Source organism: Globicephala melas, chromosome 2 (assembly GCF_963455315.2).
Source record: "Globicephala melas chromosome 2, mGloMel1.2, whole genome shotgun sequence".
Classification (NCBI taxonomy): domain Eukaryota; kingdom Metazoa; phylum Chordata; class Mammalia; order Artiodactyla; family Delphinidae; genus Globicephala; species Globicephala melas.
The window spans coordinates 143469417-143489356 of NC_083315.2; the positions used below are offsets into that span (position 1 = coordinate 143469417).

The 19940-nt window shown below is 47.6% G+C and overlaps 1 protein-coding gene across 4 annotated transcripts in view; it reads right to left on the reverse strand.

Annotated features, from left to right (window-relative positions):
* Positions 1-3688: 3688 nt before the first annotated feature.
* ZFYVE26 (zinc finger FYVE-type containing 26) overlaps positions 3689-19940 on the reverse strand; it is a 62172-nt gene continuing 45920 nt past the window's right edge. For all 4 annotated transcript variants that reach the window (XM_030855328.2, XM_060294939.1, XM_030855327.2 and 1 more), the window contains exons 33-42: positions 19022-19169; positions 18588-18797; positions 17891-18109; positions 13251-13448; positions 12384-12583; positions 11457-11598; positions 11095-11154; positions 9857-10039; positions 8707-8751; positions 3689-6054 (exon numbers count right to left, since the gene is read on the reverse strand). In XM_030855328.2, the coding sequence (XP_030711188.1) occupies positions 5851-6054; positions 8707-8751; positions 9857-10039; positions 11095-11154; positions 11457-11598; positions 12384-12583; positions 13251-13448; positions 17891-18109; positions 18588-18797; positions 19022-19169 (1609 nt within the window). In that variant the 3' untranslated portion in view covers positions 3689-5850. The remainder of the gene's footprint in view (positions 6055-8706; positions 8752-9856; positions 10040-11094; positions 11155-11456; positions 11599-12383; positions 12584-13250; positions 13449-17890; positions 18110-18587; positions 18798-19021; positions 19170-19940) is intronic.

The window sequence follows — 19940 nt, forward strand, 5'->3', positions numbered from 1 at the left end:
TGACAGCCCATCATGTGCCAGGCTCAGTCCTGGGGATATAAATAAGGCATTTGAACTTATAGTCATTTGACCAGCTTACAGTCTGGAAAAAGACTCTTGAACAGATAACTTAAAAAATGTTTCACTTTCTCAACTATTTCTGGTTCAGGACATGCTATATTCTTTACAGTTTAATTCAAAAATCTTTATTTACTAGTAAATAATGTGCAAGTAATTTGTGGGTGAACTCAAAGGTGAGCAAGAGATGATCCTTGCCTTTGAGGAGCTTATGGTCTATGAGGGAACAAAAGGACAAGTAAAAAAATGACTGTCAGGAAGGCAGAATAGGGGAGTTTTAAGAGACACAGAAGGGTTAAAGGAGTAAGAGTCCACATCCATGGGGCGGGAGCAGAGAAGGAAGCGGGGAAGCAGAAAACAAAAATGTTCTCAGCAGAAGTGCCTTTTGAAAAGGGCCCTGAAGTACTGATAGAATTGATGTAGGTGCCTTATGTAAATGGAATCATATATTATTTGTCCTTTTGTATCTGGCTTCACTTAGCATAATGAAAAGACAATTTTTATGTAATCAAATGTGTTGCTCATGAGTTTTTAAAATACACTGTAACAGGGCTTCCGTGGTGGCACAGTGATTAAGAATCCACCTGCCAACGAAGGGGACACAGGTTCCAGCCCTGGTCTGGGAAGATCCCACATGCCGCGGAGCAACTATGCCCATGCGCCACAACTACCGAGCCTGAGCTCTAGAGCCTTCAGGCCACAACTACTGAAGCCCGTGCGCCTAGAGCCCGTGCTCCACAAGAAAAGTCACTGCAGTGAGAAGCCCGCGCACCGCAACGAAGAGTAGCCCCTGCTCGCTGCAACTAGAGAAAGCCTGCGCGCAGCAACGAAGACCCAATGCAGCCCAAAAAATTAATTAAATAATAAATAAAATAAATAACTAAAATACACTGTAACAAAAATAAAAGGACCATCAAAACCTAGAAAAACATGTTTGCAACATATATGACAAACAAAGGTCAAATGCATTACGGTGGTTACCAGGGGCTGGGGACAGTGGGGGGACGGATAGAGAGTTAGTGCTTAATGGGTACAGAATTTCAGTTTGGGAAGATGAAAAAGTTCTGGAGAGGGACAGTGGTGATGGTTGCACAACAATGTGAATGTATTTAATGCCACTGAACTGTACACTTAAAAATGGTTAAAATGGTAAATTTTTTTGTTGTTGTCGTTATGGGCATTTTAACCACAATAATGACAATTAAATGTTTCAAGGATCCTTGGGTTTGTATCTGCTTAGAAAGACTTCCCACGCCTGAAGATGATAGAGTTGTTTATTCTTCTAGAAGTATTGTTTGTTAATATGGAGTTGGTAGGAGAACCAACTTTTGCATAGGTGTTTGAGGTGAAGAAAAGAGGCTTCTGCAACAGTCAGGGGAGAAAGTGACAAGGACCTGAAGTAAGGTGATGCAGTGGAAGGGCCAGTGTCTTCCGACTGGGAAAGTAGGATGAAAGGATTTGGCTTTCAACTGGATATATGCATGGAAGGTACTTGAATGTTTGTTGATCGAGAAGGGAACAGAAAGTCAATACAGAGAACACCTGAGGTTTCTAACCCAGGCAGCATGCACAATAGTAATAATAACATTAATTGATTGATACTAATATTCACTGACACAGGAAGATTAGGTTTGTGGGTGGAATAGGATGTGTTCCATTTTGAACATGCTACTATTTTTAGAGGCAGGCAGGTCAGCCATCTGGGTGAGTTCCAGAAAGCAATCAAAAGGTGGATCTGCTGTGGAAAAACATTAAGGGGGAGAAATTTGACTTGGAACCCAGTCAATCAAGATGATTGCTGAAGTTATGGGATTGTATGGGAGAGTATAAGAGTGTCAAGAGAGAATGGATAAGACCTTGAAGAATTTTAGCCCTTCAGTGGGATGAAGAGGAAGTATAGCCAGAGCAGCAAATAATCTGTAGAAAAGGTACTTGAAAGGGGCTTGACGAAAGGGTTTTAACAACAGAAGACTGGAGGGTTGGGGTAGCGGAGGTGGTTAAAGAGTTCCAAGCAGAAATAAGAATGTGAAGAAATAGCGAGCAGGAAAGCGCTCCACCAAAGAAGCCCTTCAGTAAACCAGATGTTGAATAAATTTGTTGTAGAATCGGAGGTTTCAAGGATGGGTTAGTCAACATCATTACTGTGGAAGAGAAGATGATGGCCAAGAACAGACCATTTCCCTCAGGGTAACTGTGACTATTGACATTTGGTTGCTTGAGCATGAAAAGTCTGACAGCATTTGATCTACTTCACTTAAGCTCCAGCCAAAGATATCCGGTAAATTTGGAAAGTCTCAGGTTTCTAAACATAGTCAGCATCCTCTATCCTAGGGTTAGGTTGGGTGTTCCAATTTCCTTTGTTGTGACGCATCTTTGTGCCAGATCCCAAACAGGTGGTTTCCAGTCTACCTTCATCATTACTTTTTGTTTGTTGTGTTTGTTTTTGAAGTTTTTTTTTTTTCTTTTTTTTTTTTGCTGTACGCGGGCCTCTCACCGCTGCGGCCTCTCCCGTTGCAGAGCACAGGCTCCGGATGAGCAGGCTCAGCGGCCATGGCGCACGGGCCCAGCCACTCCGCGGCATGTGGGATCTTCCCGGACCGGGGCACGAACCCGTGTCCCCTGCATCAGCAGGCGGACTCTCAACCACTGCGCCACCAGGGAAGCTCTGTTTCTGAAGCTTTGTTAATTTTTTTAAATGAGAAATTGGATGAGATCATGTTTCCAGGGAAAGGTGATAATGGCAGCAATGTTACTGTCCATGGTTCAAGTATCATACTGCACATGTGTGCTGTCAGAGGGTGGCAAGAAAACTATCTAAGCCCAACTTGAGTTCTACTTTCCCCAAAGACCCTACACCTGGTTTCAGAGTCACAGTTTGGTTGCTATTAAAAAGATACGTAGAATTAACAGCTTGAAAAAAACTTCAGAGTTCCATTTTTCATTCTCAGCCTGGCAAAGATATACAAAGTTTGATAACTGTGGGAAAGCAGGCACTTGTCCTACAGTGCTGGTGGGAGAGTGAATTGCCACGACCTCTTTGGAAGGCAACTGACAATATTTACCAAATGCACATATCCTCTGACCCAGGGTATTCGAGACAAGATGATTCCCTGCAGCATAATCTGTTGTGGCAAAGATGGCAACAACCTAAAATGTCCATCAACAGAGACTGGTTAAATAATTATGGTGTGTCTTCACCACGAAATACCTTAGGCGTTACTGCTTCTTTATGCATAAAATAGCTCTGGAACTATACGTTAGAAACTGGTCACCCTGGTGGCCTCTGGGAGGGGACTGGGCTAAAGGGACAGGGATGGGAGGGACTTTTCATTTGCCTTCTATACCTGATGAATGTATAACCTACCTCCACCCACCACTCTGAATGAAGCAAGACAGTTTCCTGGTGGCAGAGAGTACACTAATAGTTTTTAACATATTAGGAATCTTGAGATAAATCCTAACCGCAGTCCTGAGTTATGATGGGAATCATTTAGAGAAGTTCAGGAGTTGAAAGCCATCTCATGTTTCCCACCCACCTTTTCTCTCCACACAGAACACAAGGCATGAAGGAAAGGAAGGATAAGAGCAAGACAGCACAAAGGAGCCATGAAGCCAAGAACTTGTAGGACAGACACTTTATTAAGACTTGCTTATAATAAAACATTCAACCCTTTGACGTGTCCATTAGTTTGTTATTTTGTTTTTTGCTGGAGACCACAGCCTGATGCCCAAAAGCCCTTAGCCTCATCTTACATCAGTCTAGTCAACGGCTGCCTATTTTATAGTTCAACTAACTGAGAGTCAGGAAAATCTGGTCTTAACATCCCAAATTAAGGGCTGTAAGATTTGCAACCCATTTATATAAAGTGCTTATGTTCAGTGCAAAAAGGGCAGACTCAGAAGGGCAAGCAGATGCCAGGAAATGATGTTTTCTGGGAGACAGATGCATTTTATGACTCAAAGCCACTTGTCACACTTTCCCATAAAGGGGTCTAGTATTTTCTTTTCAGTCTCTCCCCTAAGAGGACCAAAACTTTGAATCTGACAGATGCTCTTACAGTTGTTTATTTTACTATTAAAAAAACCTGGTTCAGAGGGAAATCCACAGGGTTTCTAAGCGCCAGAGATAGTGACTTTGGCTTCTAGCTCCCGTTTCTCTCAGCAGCAAACGTGAGATCAACAGGCTGAGCTCTGGCTGGTGGGAGGCTCGCAGCTGCGGAGCTTTCCTCACACCCCTCATTTGCAAATCCAAGTCATGGACTATGTAAGACCTTTTCCAAAACGCTGTCACATCTCTGGTGGGAAGACAGGCCAATGTTTATTAAAGGAGCACTTCACCTAGTTGCCCAACTGGACATGACCTATTTCACCATCCCCTTGTTTAATTCTTCTTTTTAAAAAATAAATTTATTTATTTATGGCTGAGTTGGGTCTTTGTTGCTGTGCATGGGTTTTCTCTAGTTGCGGCGAGCGGGGGCTACTCTTCGTCGCGGTGCACGGGCTTCTCATTGCAGTGGCTTCTCTTGTTGCAGAGCACGGCCTCTAGGCGTGCAGGTTCAGTAGTTGTGGCACACGGGCTTAGCTGCTCCGTGGCATGTGGGATCTTCCCGGACCAGGGCTCGAACCTGTGTTCCCTGCACTGGCAGGCGGATTCTTAACCACTGAGACACCAGGGAAGCCCCCCTTGTTTAATTCTTGTCCGCTGGCCCAACTTCAAAGTGAACCCGTGACTCCCTTTGTTAAGACAAAGTAGTGCACTGCCTTCTCAACGACCTTGGGTCTCTGCGTGTCCATCCTTCTGTTCCAAAGAGACTGAAGAGAAGCAGGAGGGAAGAGGAAGTGATTTCCTAACCAATTTAAGGGGCACATATAGGACTGTAACTCAAACAGGCAAAGTCCAGCCATTCAGTTCCAGGGTCTGGGCTACTGTTTCTCTCCCCAGACTCTCAAAGAGGAAGCTACTTCCTCTCACTTTGCAGCAGGGATATTGACAAAAGCCAGTTCTTTGCTTGGAAACAACCCTCCTGCAATCCTGTTTGGAGAGGTTCCCTTTTCTCTCCCTGTGGATAAACGTGATAGCGCCCCTCCTGCCCATGTGTAGGGCTCCAGACCCCATCACGTGCACAGGTAGCCACAGCTTTCAGATGCCAGCACCTGAGGACCTTTCTGTTCAGACCACCTTCCGAAGATTCATGGTAACTCTGGCGCTTGTGAGAGGAGAGACACTCAGAATGGTTTTATAGCACAGGAAGCAACTGCCCTAAAGCCATCTCTGAATTTGGGGACGGGAAGGAGGGAAGAAGAGGAAATCCTTTTGATGCTGCTCTATAATTCTCTGTTAAAACCCTTCCAGTCACGAGGAGCTACTGGAACATCTCCACACAGAGGGAACTGTGTACAAACAGGATGAACCCGGGTTAAGAACCAAAAACGCGGGGAAGGTTTTCAGACAGGCAGAAGTCTAAAGTAAAGTGCCTCTTTGCAGTGGGGGGAGAGTTTCATTTGTTCAGAAATGCTTGGGCGTAAACATGAGCGCAAAGAGCGTGCACACACACACACTCACTCTGAGGTAGAAAGAACTGGCCATCTCCAGACAAACACAGACTCCACAGTTTTACAGAAACATGGCACTTGTGTGAAAGGTCCTGTCTTTGCCCAGGATGGCAAGTCGGGCCCCATTCCAGCTCTTTCCCACCTGGGGTGGAGCCAGGGAAGTCCCGTCCCACAGGAGGGAAGAGCTGGAAGCATGCCCATCACTCCCCTCCCACAGTTGTCAGGCCCCGTAGTCCAGGGTCACTTCCTGGAGCCCGAGCCGTGGGCACCCCGGCTGTGGCTTGTCAGAAGCCACTGGGAGCAGATGTCTTGCACTACTGCGTCCCCACTGCTCTTGGCGGCCTGCTGCACCTGCTGGACGAGGACCGCGGCCCGCGAGTGTTCTTGCTTCACGGCGATCAAGTAGGCAGAACGCAGCTTGCAACACGTCAGGTAGGCCTGAACCTGCCAGGTGGGTGTAAGAAACAGCGGGAAGGAAACCGTCACTGACAAGTCACCAACAGGCACACAGAGAGCTCAAGCAGATGAGACACACTTCTCACCTACCAATCAATAATTGGGTTCTTGGGCTTCCCTGGCGGTGCAGTGGTTGAGAATCTGCCTGCCAATGCAGGGGACACGGGTTTGAGCCCTGGTCTGGGAAGATCCCACATGCCACGGAGCAACTGGGCCTGTGAGCCACAACTACTGAGCCTGCACATCTGGAGCCTGTGCTCCGCAACAAGAGAGGCCACGACGGTGAGGGGCCCGCGCACCGCAACTAGAGAAAGCCCTCTCACAGAAACGAAGACCAAACACAGCCAAAAATAAATAAATAAATAAATTAATTAATTAATAAAAAAAAAGATACTCTGTCAAAACAGATTAGAGGTTATTAGGAAAAAAAATAATTGGGTTCTTGCCTTTTATTACATTACGGCCACTCTTTAAATATTACACTGTTATTTTATAGTGTAAAAAGTTATTACAAATAAGCTAAGAATTTCAAAAAGAAGAAGGTAGGCAGGCAGAGTCTGGCCGCTAACCACTCCCTCCAAGGCCCTCCTCACTCCCCTGGGCTCTCCAGCCTCCTCCTGGCCTCGCTGCCGACAGACTGTGGTTTTGTAGTTATTTGTCTGATGATTTGATTGATGACTGCCTCCTTGGCCAGGATGGCAGGAATGGTGTCTGCTTTTTCTAGCCATTCCTGGTGCCTAGCACAGGGTCTGGCATGCAGGTGTTCAATGAAAATGCATGAAGTGAATGAGTGAATGAATGAGCCATCATACCTGCCCCCTACAATGGGCACACAGAGCCCCTTTCTCTATTTTCTGTTTCTGGCCTGCTGAATTAAAAATCTTTTAACAGGAAATTTTGGGAAGAAAACGCACACAATTAGAAAAACTCTAAATAAGGCGTGACCCCAGGTTGATCTGACTTGCAGTTTGGCACAGAGGCAGCTCAGTTTCCTACATTCAGGACACCCTCCAGCTCAGGAATGCCCAGCTGGGTGGAGACGAGAGCCCCTGCCTTCCCTGGCCACGACCTCACCAGCACCTCCCTGGTTAGCCAGGGTTCCAGGCCAGCGAACAGCAAGGCCCAGGTGAGTTGCCTCAGAGCTCCCGCTAGCAGCTGCCTTTCTGCCGTGACAGTCCTTCTGGTGGTTGGAGGGGACTCTTCTCTCTTGATGTTTCAATGCTCCATCTTCTTTTTTTTACCTTGGTCACTAAAGTCTTCCTTTCCTAAGCTCAATTACAGATAATCGCCTACAGCTAGAAGACATGTTCTGACATGTCTGAGCTCTCTGAAGTGATCAAGTCCTGCAGTATGGTTATCTACCTGCTGCCCTAGGACATTCGCTTCACCCAGGCCCTCAGCTCTGCTTGGTACCAGTGTACATTAAACAGAGTATCACAAGTTGGCAGGTAAAATTCCTACCTAGAGGAGGAGGGCATTTTTCCAGAAAGTCTGGAATAGAAACTGAACGAAGCTGTTATTTGGCAAGATACTGTGACCTGAGATCACGTAAGTGTGTTAGAACAGCTGCTACCAGAAAAAACCTGAAAAAGTAATAACGACGGTATAGCTTTCAGCATCCATCTTTCCCAGGCACAAAGTCTCTGTCCTACAGAACAGGAGGATCACTGAAGGCTTGGAAAAGAACCATAGCCGGAGAATCAAGAAACCTGGGTGTCTGGCCTGGCTGTCGGGTTCTCATTTTGATTCTAGAAAAGTAATTTTCCACATTTTAGGATGTCAGAATTCCACCCCTTCCACAGGATGTCATCAGGATGTTGCAGAATTAAGTGAAGAAATGTTAAGAACAGCTTCTCCCTAACCTCAAATGAAAAATGCCCTGCAACTTCAGTCCAGGGATTAGCAATACCGCCGTGGGGAGCAGCAATGTGGCTGTGTGAGAAGCTGTTTGCCTAACATTAGTTTTCTTCACAAGGGACTCAGCTGCCAGATCATTCCGCTGCTAGTGGCCAGGGCAGGCTGGCTTGGCTTTCTCCTGCCTCTCTTGGCCTGTGGGCCTTCCTCCAGATGGCAGGTGGATTGAACCTGCGGTGAGGCCACAAACAGGAGCCGCTGGCACCCTTCCCAAAGGTTCACCGATTTCCCTCCCACTCAACAGGAAGAGCTTGCAGGCCCCAGGGGCAAGGTCTGTTCTGCAGATTGAGGCACCAACAGACATCGTTGGTCAAAGGGTTGGGTGGGTTTTTTCCTTACTGTAGAGGGTACACTTGTTCCTCCAGGATAAAGAGATGCCTGCTCACTCTGAGAACCTCATGCAGTGAGTCCATCTGAAGATGAAAGTGAGGATTTCCTAGGGCTCTGAGAGAAAACCTCCATAGGAAATGGAGAGTTGAGAGAAGCCTAGGACATGTGTGTCTTGGGGGATAAAGAAATGGGAGGGCAAAGGCTCATGTGGTCAGGTTTCTCACGTTCCCCACCTATTCCCTCCCTTCTACGCCCCTATCTGGGTCTCAGTCCCACCTCTGATAACAAAGAGGCTGAGATACAGGTTGAATGGTAGCGAGCAAAGGATAAAGGTGAAAAGGCAAGTCCAAAGTGCTGCTCCCGAGCGCTACTGGGTGTGGAGACAGTTCCGCTCACCTTGCTGTCATCACTGTGCATCGCCTGGATCAGGCCCTCCAGCTCCTGTTCAGAACAGAGACACAGTAGTCACGAGATGGAGGGGTCCCCAGCGTGGCAGCCGGGGCCCAACCCAGCCTCAGCCCAGCCATGTTGACTCAGGGTGGGGATGCCTGCCTGACCCTTCTCTACAAACTCATCACCTGGGAATTCCCAGGCGGTCCAAAGGTTAGGACCCCATGCTTTCACTGCTGAGGGCCCGGGTTCAATAGCTGGTCAGGGAACTAAGATCCCACAAGCTGCGTGGCACGGCCAAAACCCCCACAAAAACCAAACTCAACTCCTGCTGTAAGAGCAACAGAGGAAAGCTAATGATAACACGAAGCTTGGGAATCTGAGAAGCAACAGCAAACAAGGCCTGTCCTTGGCCTTCAAGAGAGGATGTGGGGCTTCCCTGGTGGCACAGTGGTTAAGAATCTGCCTACCAATGCAGGAAACACAGGTTCGAGCCCTGGTCTGGGAAGATCCCACATGCTGTGGAGCAACTAAGCCTGTGCGCCACAACTATTGAGCCTGTGCTCTAGAGCCTGCGAGCCATAACTACTGAAGCCCGCACACCTAGAGCCCGTGCTCCGCAACAAGAGAAGCCACCGCAATGAGAAGCCTGCACCCTGCAAAGAAGAGTAGCCCCCGCTCGCCACAACCAGAGAAAAGCCCACGTGCAGCAACGAAGACCCAACGCAGCCAAGAATAAAATAAAGTAAATTTATTAAAAAAAAAAAAAGGATGTGGCTTTGTTCACCCCACTAGGAAGCCATCGGGGGACAGTTTTGCAGGCGACGTGCTTCAAAGGCCACCTGCAGGCCCACGATGACCTCCTCTACAATCACAGGGAGAAACTCAACTCTGTTGGTCCGCAGACACTTCCGGGTGCCAACAGCATCAGACAATGGGATGCTGAGGGCCGGCCTCTGGATACAGTGATTATCACCATGAATTTTCTTTCCAGCGAAGGGTTGATTAGTGAGGCCAGCATTACAGAGGGGTCAGAAAGACAGAGGGATCTTGTAGAGTTTCAGGTGCAGTAAATATGGGGAAGAGAAAAATAAAGAGGGGGATGTGAAGACACTGAAATAGGCAGAGGAGCTGAGAGGTCTGGGGGTGAGCGCACCTGGGGTGGAATTCTCTTGAATGCTTCCAAGCAGTTGAGGAGGATGGTGTCCCCGTCACTTTTGGCCGCCATGCCTGACTCGCTGACACACTTGAGCAGCTGTCGGATCTCACTGTACTTCTCCCTCTCCACCAACTGCCGGGCGGCTTTGCAGTAGGTTGTGGCAGCGTCCAGCTGGAAGTCCTAGAACAGAACGTGGGGTGATGGGTGTAGGGAGGCAGGGACACCAATGGCGGGAAGGAAGGTGACATTTACAGAGCTCCCACTGGGCTTGGGGTAGACAAGACTGTAGTCCCAATAGAGAACATACATAAACAATCAGCAAAAAGTTCTTCTCTTGGAGCTCGGCAGACATTTAGGAAGCATCCACAAAAATCGTAACTTTGATACCTACACTGGTACATCTCACGTGCTGCCGTGTCACTTTCTGAAAATATTCTAATCAAATGCCCAAGACCAGTTCATTCTCTCTCTAACAAGTCACCTTTCTCTTGGAAAATGGATGTCGGGGGCTGATACTGGCTGCCCTGGACACTTGGTGCTCTGTTAAGAGATGCCTTGGTGTTAGGAAACAGACCAATTCACCAAAAGACTGATTTGCTAGAAACTACCAGATAAACATGTTGTTGCCTTGGCGTCTTTGCCCAACAGGGGAAATGGGTGGGAAGAAAGAATTCTGTCAGATGGTTTGTTGTCTTTGATCCTTTAGATGCACACTGCCTGGAGGGTGATGGGCCTCAGCGTGCCTGTGTGTCACTGTGTGGTGGGGAGTGGTCTGGCTTTTCATGGTTTTGGCGCCCTGTTCCATCCTCTGCTCCAGTGCCACAGCTGTACCCATGTCCTCGTATCATAAGCAACAGAAAATGTATGCCTCGAGCCGGCTCGTGGGCAGTGGCCCCTCCCCCTGAATAGGACCCCCGCACCACAGCCCCTCTGCCACCTCCTCCAGCCACGCCCCCCACAATGAGGACAGCTGTGTGGAACTCTCCTAGACCTCATTTCGGGTAGTTATTTGATAGCTTTTGATGAACTCGTCATTGGTTGCTTGGCTTTTGGCAAAGTGGCCTACGGTCTTGAATTTGACCCAGTTCTGTAACAGCCCTCTTGTTGATTTCATCCTTGATGTACGTGTAAATCTGCTTTCCTTGGTATAAAAATTTTCTGAAGAATGATCTCTCACAGAACTGTGGTCATGTGCTGATCGCCCTCGGTATAATCCTCAGTAATCTGAGTCATACCTGCAGAACCCGGAATGCAATTCCAAAACCATCTTCTACGTTTTTCCCTCCTAGCATGACCTGAAAATGAGAGGGAAACGTGCTTAAAGAAGCAAGAATTACTGGAGCAGCCCCGCAGTCACGAACGAGGCCCTCACTCATTCATTTATTCAACAAATATTTGTGGAGACTCTACTGAGTGCAGGCACTAGCGATACAAGAGTAATCAAAACGGACTCGGTCTCCAGCCTTCCGGGGCTCTCATTCCATCGGGGAGGCAGCCATCAAAAGAATGACTGAAATAATGATAGCTGGACGATTACAAGTGTGACAGGCGCTCTGAAAGAGAACAGCCTGCCGGAGGTCTGACACATCGTGCATACCTTGCAGGCAACATCCATTTTCATGTGGTTGTTTCCAAACAGGGTTGGCAGAGGCAAGGGGGTGATCTGAGAGGTCCCAGCACTTTCGCAGCGATGTAAGAACCTGGTCACTTCCATCTGCAGCTGAAGTGTGTTCATGTGCCTACGGTGACAGGAGATGCACAGTCTAGCCTCAGGAGGGGCCTCAGGGGTAACAGGGCCAGGTGACTGAGAAATCATAATAGGATGGCAATGGAAAAGGCAGAAGAAAGGATGCGGAGGGAAAAGAGATCCAAAATACGCTCTGAGCAGTGACGACAAGACGAAAGCGGCTGATGAGTGTTTATGGAGCACGGCGTGCTACTAACAGCAGCAGCGGCTGAGAGAGACGTGAACCCTGCCCTCCAGAGTTCAGAGGCTAGAGGAGAGGTGGGTAACAAGCAGACACATCGAGTATCTAGCGACTGGGACTGTGAAGGGATGAACAGTAGCAGTGGAGCATTTACTTCAGATGTTGTGTTCTCAGCAAAAAGGCTGAGAGGAGGGAAGGACCTGGGGTGCCGAGGAACCCCCAGGAGGCCAGGGTGCCTGACGCGCCACAAGAAAGGAGAGAGTAGCATGAGGTAAGATGGAGGTGCAGGCGGGGGCCAGATCTCCCAGGACCTCCTTTGCGTCTTGTAAGGGGTAGGGGCTTAGTCTGACTGTCACATGTGATCCCAGTCCCTGCGCCTCCCCTACTTCCCTCTTCTCCTACAAGCTCCTCTGGCGGCTTTCCAGGCTTGTACCGGACACTGTCATCCAGGAATGATTCCTGTTAGGTGTGTGCGTGTATGGGTATGTGTTTGTTTCCCAAGAGTTCAGAGATGGGCAAGAGCGGCTGCATCACCAACAGACCCTCGGTTCCAGCCTTTCTGCCCCACCCCAACTGCTCCCTGAACCCCAAGTTACCTTGACACATCAGCTGCCGTCATCTTCTTTCGGAAGAAGGTGGTTTTCTTCCTTCCAGTACGGCGGGAGGTTTCTTGGAGGTAGATCTTCAGGTGGTCCTTGGCCTTAAGCAGCCAAGAGAGCTTCTCTCCCAGCTCCGTATATGTCTTTGCTTTGTGACTGAAGAACCGAATACAGGTCATGGCGGCCCGGATGTGGTCCTGGAAGAGGAAAATGAATGTTCAGGTCAAAGGAGATTTGGAGGGTGGGGGTGTGAGGAGAACTCTGATCTGATGTCCCCCCGTGAAGCCTGGCTGCCAGCACCCTTTCCCTCAGAGGCCCAAGAGATCCCAAAGTGAACTGACTGGCTGGGACCTTAGGTAGGACATTATTCCAGCACAAAAGAGATCTTTAAAAAGGAGACTTCTGATTCTCCATTTGACTTGCCTTCACTTTCACTCTGGCGTTGAATAAGCCAATTTCTCTGTGATCTAGTGTTGGCCACCCTCAGACAGATTGGAAGAAACATGATCCCTCTCCTTTCATGCATCTTCTCTAAAAACACTTACTTCTTCATTCCTTATGAATTCTGCATTCATGCCCCATGTTTATCTTGAAACTACCATATCCCTCTTTTTTATCTTTACATTCCCTGAATTCAGAAGAATGCTATTACTGACAAGATTAAAGTCTGCCTCTTTAGGATGAGAATGGAAATCCTGATATTACGTAAGAATGCTAGAGAGTAACGTGGATTTGCGGTAAGCTTAGTCAAGGAGCAAAAGGCCAGGAACCAAAACGACAGTCTCGTTCCCTCATCCTGCACAGTCTCCCCACGTGACAGGCCAACAGGGACAGAGGTAGAAGGCAGGATGGGGCTGCTGTTACCTTCATAAACTGCTGTAGCTCGTACAGAATGTGGTAGTAGTTCTTCTTCTGTAAATGTTGGCAGGCGGCAATCAAGTACTTTCCCCAGCTTTCCAAGGTTGGATCAATGGATTCTAGCAAGTTTTCTAAAACGTGTAGCTTCCCACTTTTATAGCTTGGCTGGAAGATGCCTTCTATGAAGATTTCTGGGGGACTTTCCTGGAGCAGGGCAAAGCAAAAAGTCAGAAGTCTTGAGCCTGGTTCTGGCACTGTCTGGGACCCATTCTGAGTTTCCTTCCACTCACAGCCCTTCAGCATCCTCCCACAGCGGTGCGTCTTATCTTTTTGCACATCACAGATGGAACCCTTAGAGAATCCCGCCCGGGTGACTGCTCCCCTTCTCTCCTTCTCCGTACAGAAAAGTTCCTTGAGTTATCTGCACTCCAGAGTTCCAGAGTTATCTGCACTCCCTGTTCCAGAGTTATCTGCACTCCCTGTCTCCAGTTCCTCTCCAGTGACTGTCTCCTGAACTCACTCACATCTAGCTTTTGCACCTACAACTCCATTGCAACTGCCCCTCAGGTCACCAATGACCTCTATGTTGTTAAATCTAAAATTCTTAGTCCTTGTTTTCCACCTGCTCTGTCAACAGCTTGTGATACAGCTGATGGCTTCCTCCTTGAAAACTTTTCTTTATTTGGCCCCCAAGATACCACCCCCACCAGGTTTTCTTTCTGCTTCTCTGGCTACGCCTTCTCAGTCTCCTTTGCTGATTCCTCCTAATCTCTCCAGGGCTTAGGAGGGAGCTGTTCTCTTTTCTTTGTTTTTGGCTGCGTGTGGGCTTTCTCTCTAGTTGCGGCGAGCAGGGTCTACCCTTTAACGGGTGCGCGGGCTTCTCATTGTGGCTTCTCTTGTTGTGGAGCATGGGCTCTAGGCGCACAGGCTTCAGTAGTTGCAGCACCCGGGCTCAGTACTGGTGCCTCACATGGGCTTAGTTGCTCTGTGGCATGTGGGATCTTCCCGGACCAGGGATTGAACCCATGTCCCCTGCATGGGCAGGTGGATTCTTAACTACTGTGCCACCAGAGAAGTCCCTGTCCTCTTTTCTTTACTCACTCTTTTGATTTCATAAGTCTTAGGGCTTTAAATTTATCTCTCTGCTGATTATGTCTAAATCTCTATTCCCAGCCTGTTTATTCTTTCTGAACTCCAAAACTGTATACCTAACTTATACCCAACTGCCGACGCAAAAAGTCCTCTTTGGTATCTAGAGAACAATACATATTGATATAAAACTGCACTCCTGATTGTGTCTTCCCAATCTACTCTTTCTGCAGTCTTCCCCTTCTCAGATGGCAATTTGGTTCTTCTATTTGTTCAGGCCAAAAACCTTAGCCATCTTTCTCTGACACCACAACATAAAAGTCATTAGCAAATTCTATTGGCTCCACCTCAAAATACATACAGAATCTGTATGTAGCTGACCACTTCTCACCACCTCCATGTACCATCCTGGTCCAAGTCATCATCACCACTTGCCCGGATGATTGCAATGGCCTCCTCCCTGGTCTACCATCTTCCACTCCTGCCTCTTTTTTGACTAATGCCAACCAGTCAACCTGAGTGATTCGGTTAAAACATAAGTCAGATCACGTTACGTCTCTGCTCAAAATCTTCCAATGGTTTTCCTTCTCACTCAGCACAAAGCCCAAGTCCTCATAATGTCTACAAGGCTCTATATGATCTAGGCCCTGTTAGCTTTCTGACCTTATCTGCTACCACCCTTTTCCCCAGCTTACTCTGCTCAAGCTGCCCTGGCCTTTGCCCTTGCTACTCCCTCCACCTGGACCGTGCTTCCTCCACAATCTGCACAATTCATTCCCCATCTACTTTGGGCCTTTACTCAGATGTCATCTGTCCTGGGCACCCTGTCTAAAATTACACAATCCGTCCCTTCCCTCTCCCCCACTTTACTCTTCTTATTACTCGTCACCTACACTATATATCTTATTTATCTTGTTTATTGTCTCTCTCCCTACTATAATGTAAGTTTTATAGAGCAACTATTTTTGTCTGCCTTTTTTTTCTTCACTATTGTGAAGAATAGTCCTTGGCTATTTAATAACTATTTCTTGGATGAATGAATAAATGATAACTATCATAGACCAACTCATCAGGAAAGTACAAACACATACTAATCTGCTCACTTCTGAAGTTCATCTGTGGTTCAGAGACCATGAGTCATAAACCCCCATTCCACAGTCATAGAAAAGAAAACCATTTGGCCATTCAACCCCTTAAGAACTTCCATTTTGGGACCTCTCTGGTGGCACAGTGGTTAAGAATCCACCTGCCAATGCAGGGGACACGGGTTCAATCCCTGGTCCAGGAAGATCCCACATGCCGCGGAGTAACTAAGCCTGTACACCACAACTACTGAGCCTGCGCTCTAGAGCCCGCAAGCCACAACTACTGAAGACCTCATGCCTAGAGCCTGTGCTCTGCAATAAGAGAAGCCATCGCAATGAGAAGCCCGCTCGCCGCAACGAAGAGTAGCCCCCGCTCGCCGCAACTAGAGAAAGCCTGCGTGCAGCAACGAAAGGAAGACCCAACACAGCCAAAAAAAAAAAGAACTTCCATTTCATCCATTCATCTATCCACTCATTCATTCATAACTAGCACTAGGCCAGGTACTTGAAGACACCAGGTAAGGTAAATATGGGCCTTCTCGCTCCAGATGCGAAGACACGATTGTAAACAAATAGTTGCAATCCAGTGGGATAAATGCAATAACAGAGTTACGTTCTAGGTACAGTGATGGTTTATAGGAAGAGGTGAATGCTCAATACAGAGGGTCTGGAAAGATAAACAGGAGTTTTCCAAGAAAACAAGGAGGGGCAGGGCATTCTAGGTACGGGGAAACAGCAATGCAGACTCATGGAAGTAAGAAAGGGCATGGTACGATCAGGAAAATTTAAGTAATTTGGCAAGTCTGGAATATAGAGCATAGATAGGATTTGCAGTGAAAATAAACTGGTGAAATAAGGGGGCCCGATACTGTTGGGTCCTGCATTCATGCTAAGGAATTTGGACTGCATCTTGTGGCCATGGGGATCCACTGAAGGCCTTTTAGAGGGAGGAATACCATGAATTAAGAATAACATAAATAACATGTACTATGTTTTAGAAAGCTCACTCTGGGGCAATGTGGTGGGTAAGGGGTGAAAAGGCAGGGAATGAGGCTGGAAACACCACGTCTTCCATGCTCTAGGCATTCAGTCATAGTTTTCACAATGTTTTTTTCTGTTGTTCTCCACCTGCTTGAGAAGGTAAGATACTTCAGTTCAAGGGTAGCTGTGATTACAGGAGATAAAAAGAAGCCTTCTTTCCTAGCTCTGACGAATGTAAAGCAGGGGCAATGCTGCCGTCAGCTTTTACCAAAATAAGTAAGTAAGCAGCTTAACCCTCTGGAGTGGTCATCAGTTAGAAGCAACAGAACTGGGTGAGGAGAAGTAGCTTTACCTCCAAACTCTTTAGGAAACTGAGGGAAGGGAAACAGGTTTCAGCAATTAAATGCCAAATAATATAACTTTTACAATATTCTTGACACCCGGTTAAGACACGGTAGCTACGGCAGTAGTGAAAACACTTCCCTTTCGCTGTCCTGTAGGGGTATGGTTACCACGACTCTGTACTGTTGACCCACTTGGAGGAATCCTGGAAGATATGCCTGTTTGTAAACTTTCAATGGCCGCCATTTTGGATAAAGGCAGCAGATTGGAATTAAAGCATAACTCAAGCTCCTTTAATTTTATATGAAATTTGGTACTAATCACTCAATTCCTCAGAAAAATTGCATGGGACTTTCAGATAAAAAAGAGAAGGGTAAAGAGTCATGGTGAAACAGAGTCCTAACGATGGCTCCAAAGAAATAATGCACTTCAGGGGTTCCTTTGCCCCCTGTGGGAGGAGGGCAGAGGATGCCAGAGGAAACAAAGGAGGGCACACTCTCCTTCTATGAGATACTTGTGGCCCCAAATATAGGATGTGGCTCATGGGTGCTTCCTGGCCTTTGTGGTAAGAACCCTGAGTGGACGAGCAGTGGGGTCGGCAGCAGGACACAGCCCAGAGCAGGTGGGAAGTGTGTGGAAACAGAGAGGTTAGGCAATTTGCTCAAGGTCACACCACTTACACCAAGCATCTCATTCCAGAGACCATGCTCTCAGCTATTACTTGGTTCTGCGAAATGTTCTGGGAGAAGGGATGAAATTTGTCACTGCCCGTCAGAAGGGCAATCTGGGATCCAGGTTAAGACTTTCGCACACTCATCAAATCATGATTTGTGCAGATAGAATTTGCCATTTGTGTTTTGTTTTGTTTTGTATTTTGGCTGCCCCATGAGGCTTACAGGTTCCTAGTTCCCCGACCAGGGATTGAACCCAGGCGCTCAGCAGTGAAAGTGTGGTGTCCTAACCACTGGACCACCAGGGAATTCCCTAGAATTTGCCATTTGGACCTGACTTTGCCAGAGATGATCTCATAGTTCAACCCTGGGGTAAGGTTAAGGGGGGGTTATTGCCTCCATGAAAGCTGGATGGGCCAAGCCAAGCGGGCAAAGCAGGCACTGCCGTGTGAGAGCCAGCCACGTCTGCAAGTCCCACCTTTTGGAGGAGGTGCAGCAGGGCTTCCCGCAGGCAGCTGTGCCTCACGTAGAAGCTAATGATGGCCAGGCTGGTGCTGTAGTTATGCAGGTAGAAGAGGCATTCCTGGTAGTAGGTGTTGTTCATGATCTTCCCTTCAGGAATCACCTCCAGAGAGAGGCTCTGGGTCCGAAGGGTAGCTTCCAGCTCTTTCAAGGTGGCCAAGTAATCATCATCTTGCTGCCAAGAGAGGACAGAGTGTGAGGGAACAATGGAACTCAGGGAGTTCTCAGCAGCCGCTGGAAATACTGTTTTCAAAGAATATTTAACAATGTGGAAAAGTGCTCACTATTATATAGTTTTAAGGGTAGAAAACAGGCAGGATATAAACTTCTATATATTATAAACTGTACAACACCAATTAAATCAAACACATAACCAAGAAAATTCACTAAAATCTAAATATTGCTTAAGTCTGGGTATGGGATTATATGTGATTTTCATTGTTTTAAAATTAGTTTTCTTTTTTTTTTTTGAAATTTGACTCTTTATGACTTATCTAACCATATATAATGGAAAGAACGAAATCCAAACCTGACAGCTCTGAGCCAGGGCTGCCACTGTCAGCTGAATGGAAGCTCATACTTTCCCCAGGTCATTACTGCCCCTGGGCCTCCCCCTGGCCCTGGAGCCCACCCTCTGCCTGCTGTGCTCTTACCACGGATAGAAGTGGCCTCGCTGTGGACTCCAGGTACTCAACCACATCCTGTACCAGTCTTGAGCCATGACTCAGCTGATTGAGGTCGAGAGGGGGCTTCAGACAGCGACTAAACTTCTCCCGTGCGGCGGTGAGGTTCCCAGCTTTGAGGCAGGCCATGCCCCAAGCGTGCCATGCCCCGGTGGTATCAAGGCCAGTCTTTGTGGAGACCTGGAGGAAAAACTGCTCCTTTTAGGGGGAGGCACCCACAGCCATGCCTGAGGGTCCCAAAGACCAACTCTATCCCCTTGGTGTCAATCATTTCCCTCCCCACCACCCCACCTGCCATTACTCCCACACTGGCAAACTTGTCATGCCTTAGACACTCCCCATGGCCAAGGACAACTAGAGGAGGTAACTCGCTGGGGTAGATGTCAGCTTTGTCTGTGCCTCACCTCAACGCCCAGTTGGTAGTACTCAGCTTCCAAAAGCTGGTTCCTTAGCCTGGTTACTGCGGCTGGTTGCAAGATCTGATCCAGAGATGGCACGTGGCGATAGGCAGCAGCAACTAAAATATTCAGCACATCTACCTTGCTGATGTAGCTACAGGGAGGAAAAGGGCAAGGCAGTGAGGCTCCACAGGGTCATCCCAAGAACAGGTGCTGCTCAAAGGTTTTCTATTTCATTTCCAATGTGAAATGTGATAATGAGAACTGTGAGGTACATGGGAGAAAAGACTCTGGAGTCAGACTCTCGGAAACTCAACTCTATCACTTAGTGGCTCTCTGACTTTGGGCAAGTTAGTTAACCTTTCTCAGCCTCAATTTACTCATCTGTAAAATGGACAGAATAATGGGGAGTTTTAAGGATAAAATGAAATAACCGGAGGAAAAGAGCTTAGGATGGTGTCTAGAGCTTTGTAGGCACTCATCAAACGTTAGCTATCAATACGTGGAGTACGGACGCTCCGGGACACTCAGGTCTCCTATTTTGAGGCAAGGCCTTTATACCGACGCTGGGAGCTCGCAAGCTACCCGTTTCTTTTTGGTTCTCTGGAACCCTGCTTGCTTGGGAGAGTGTATATGGACTGTATCGGCAGCCTGCACTCCCGGTCAGTACAGAGGTCACATCACTACCATCCTCTGGAGGTGCTGCTGGGCAGGGCCCTCAGATTCGAGTGCCCTGGACTTGACATCCTTTCTCTGGGTTAAGGATGGATTCTTGTTACTAGGACTGCTGCCTTTGATCTTATTCCTGACACCTGGTGATTGCAAAAACCTTATAACAACAGAGCCCAGAGAGCTGTCTGGGATCATTCTGTTTAGTCCTGCCTGAGACAGGCCTACACTCAAGGTTGTTGAATCTTGTATCATA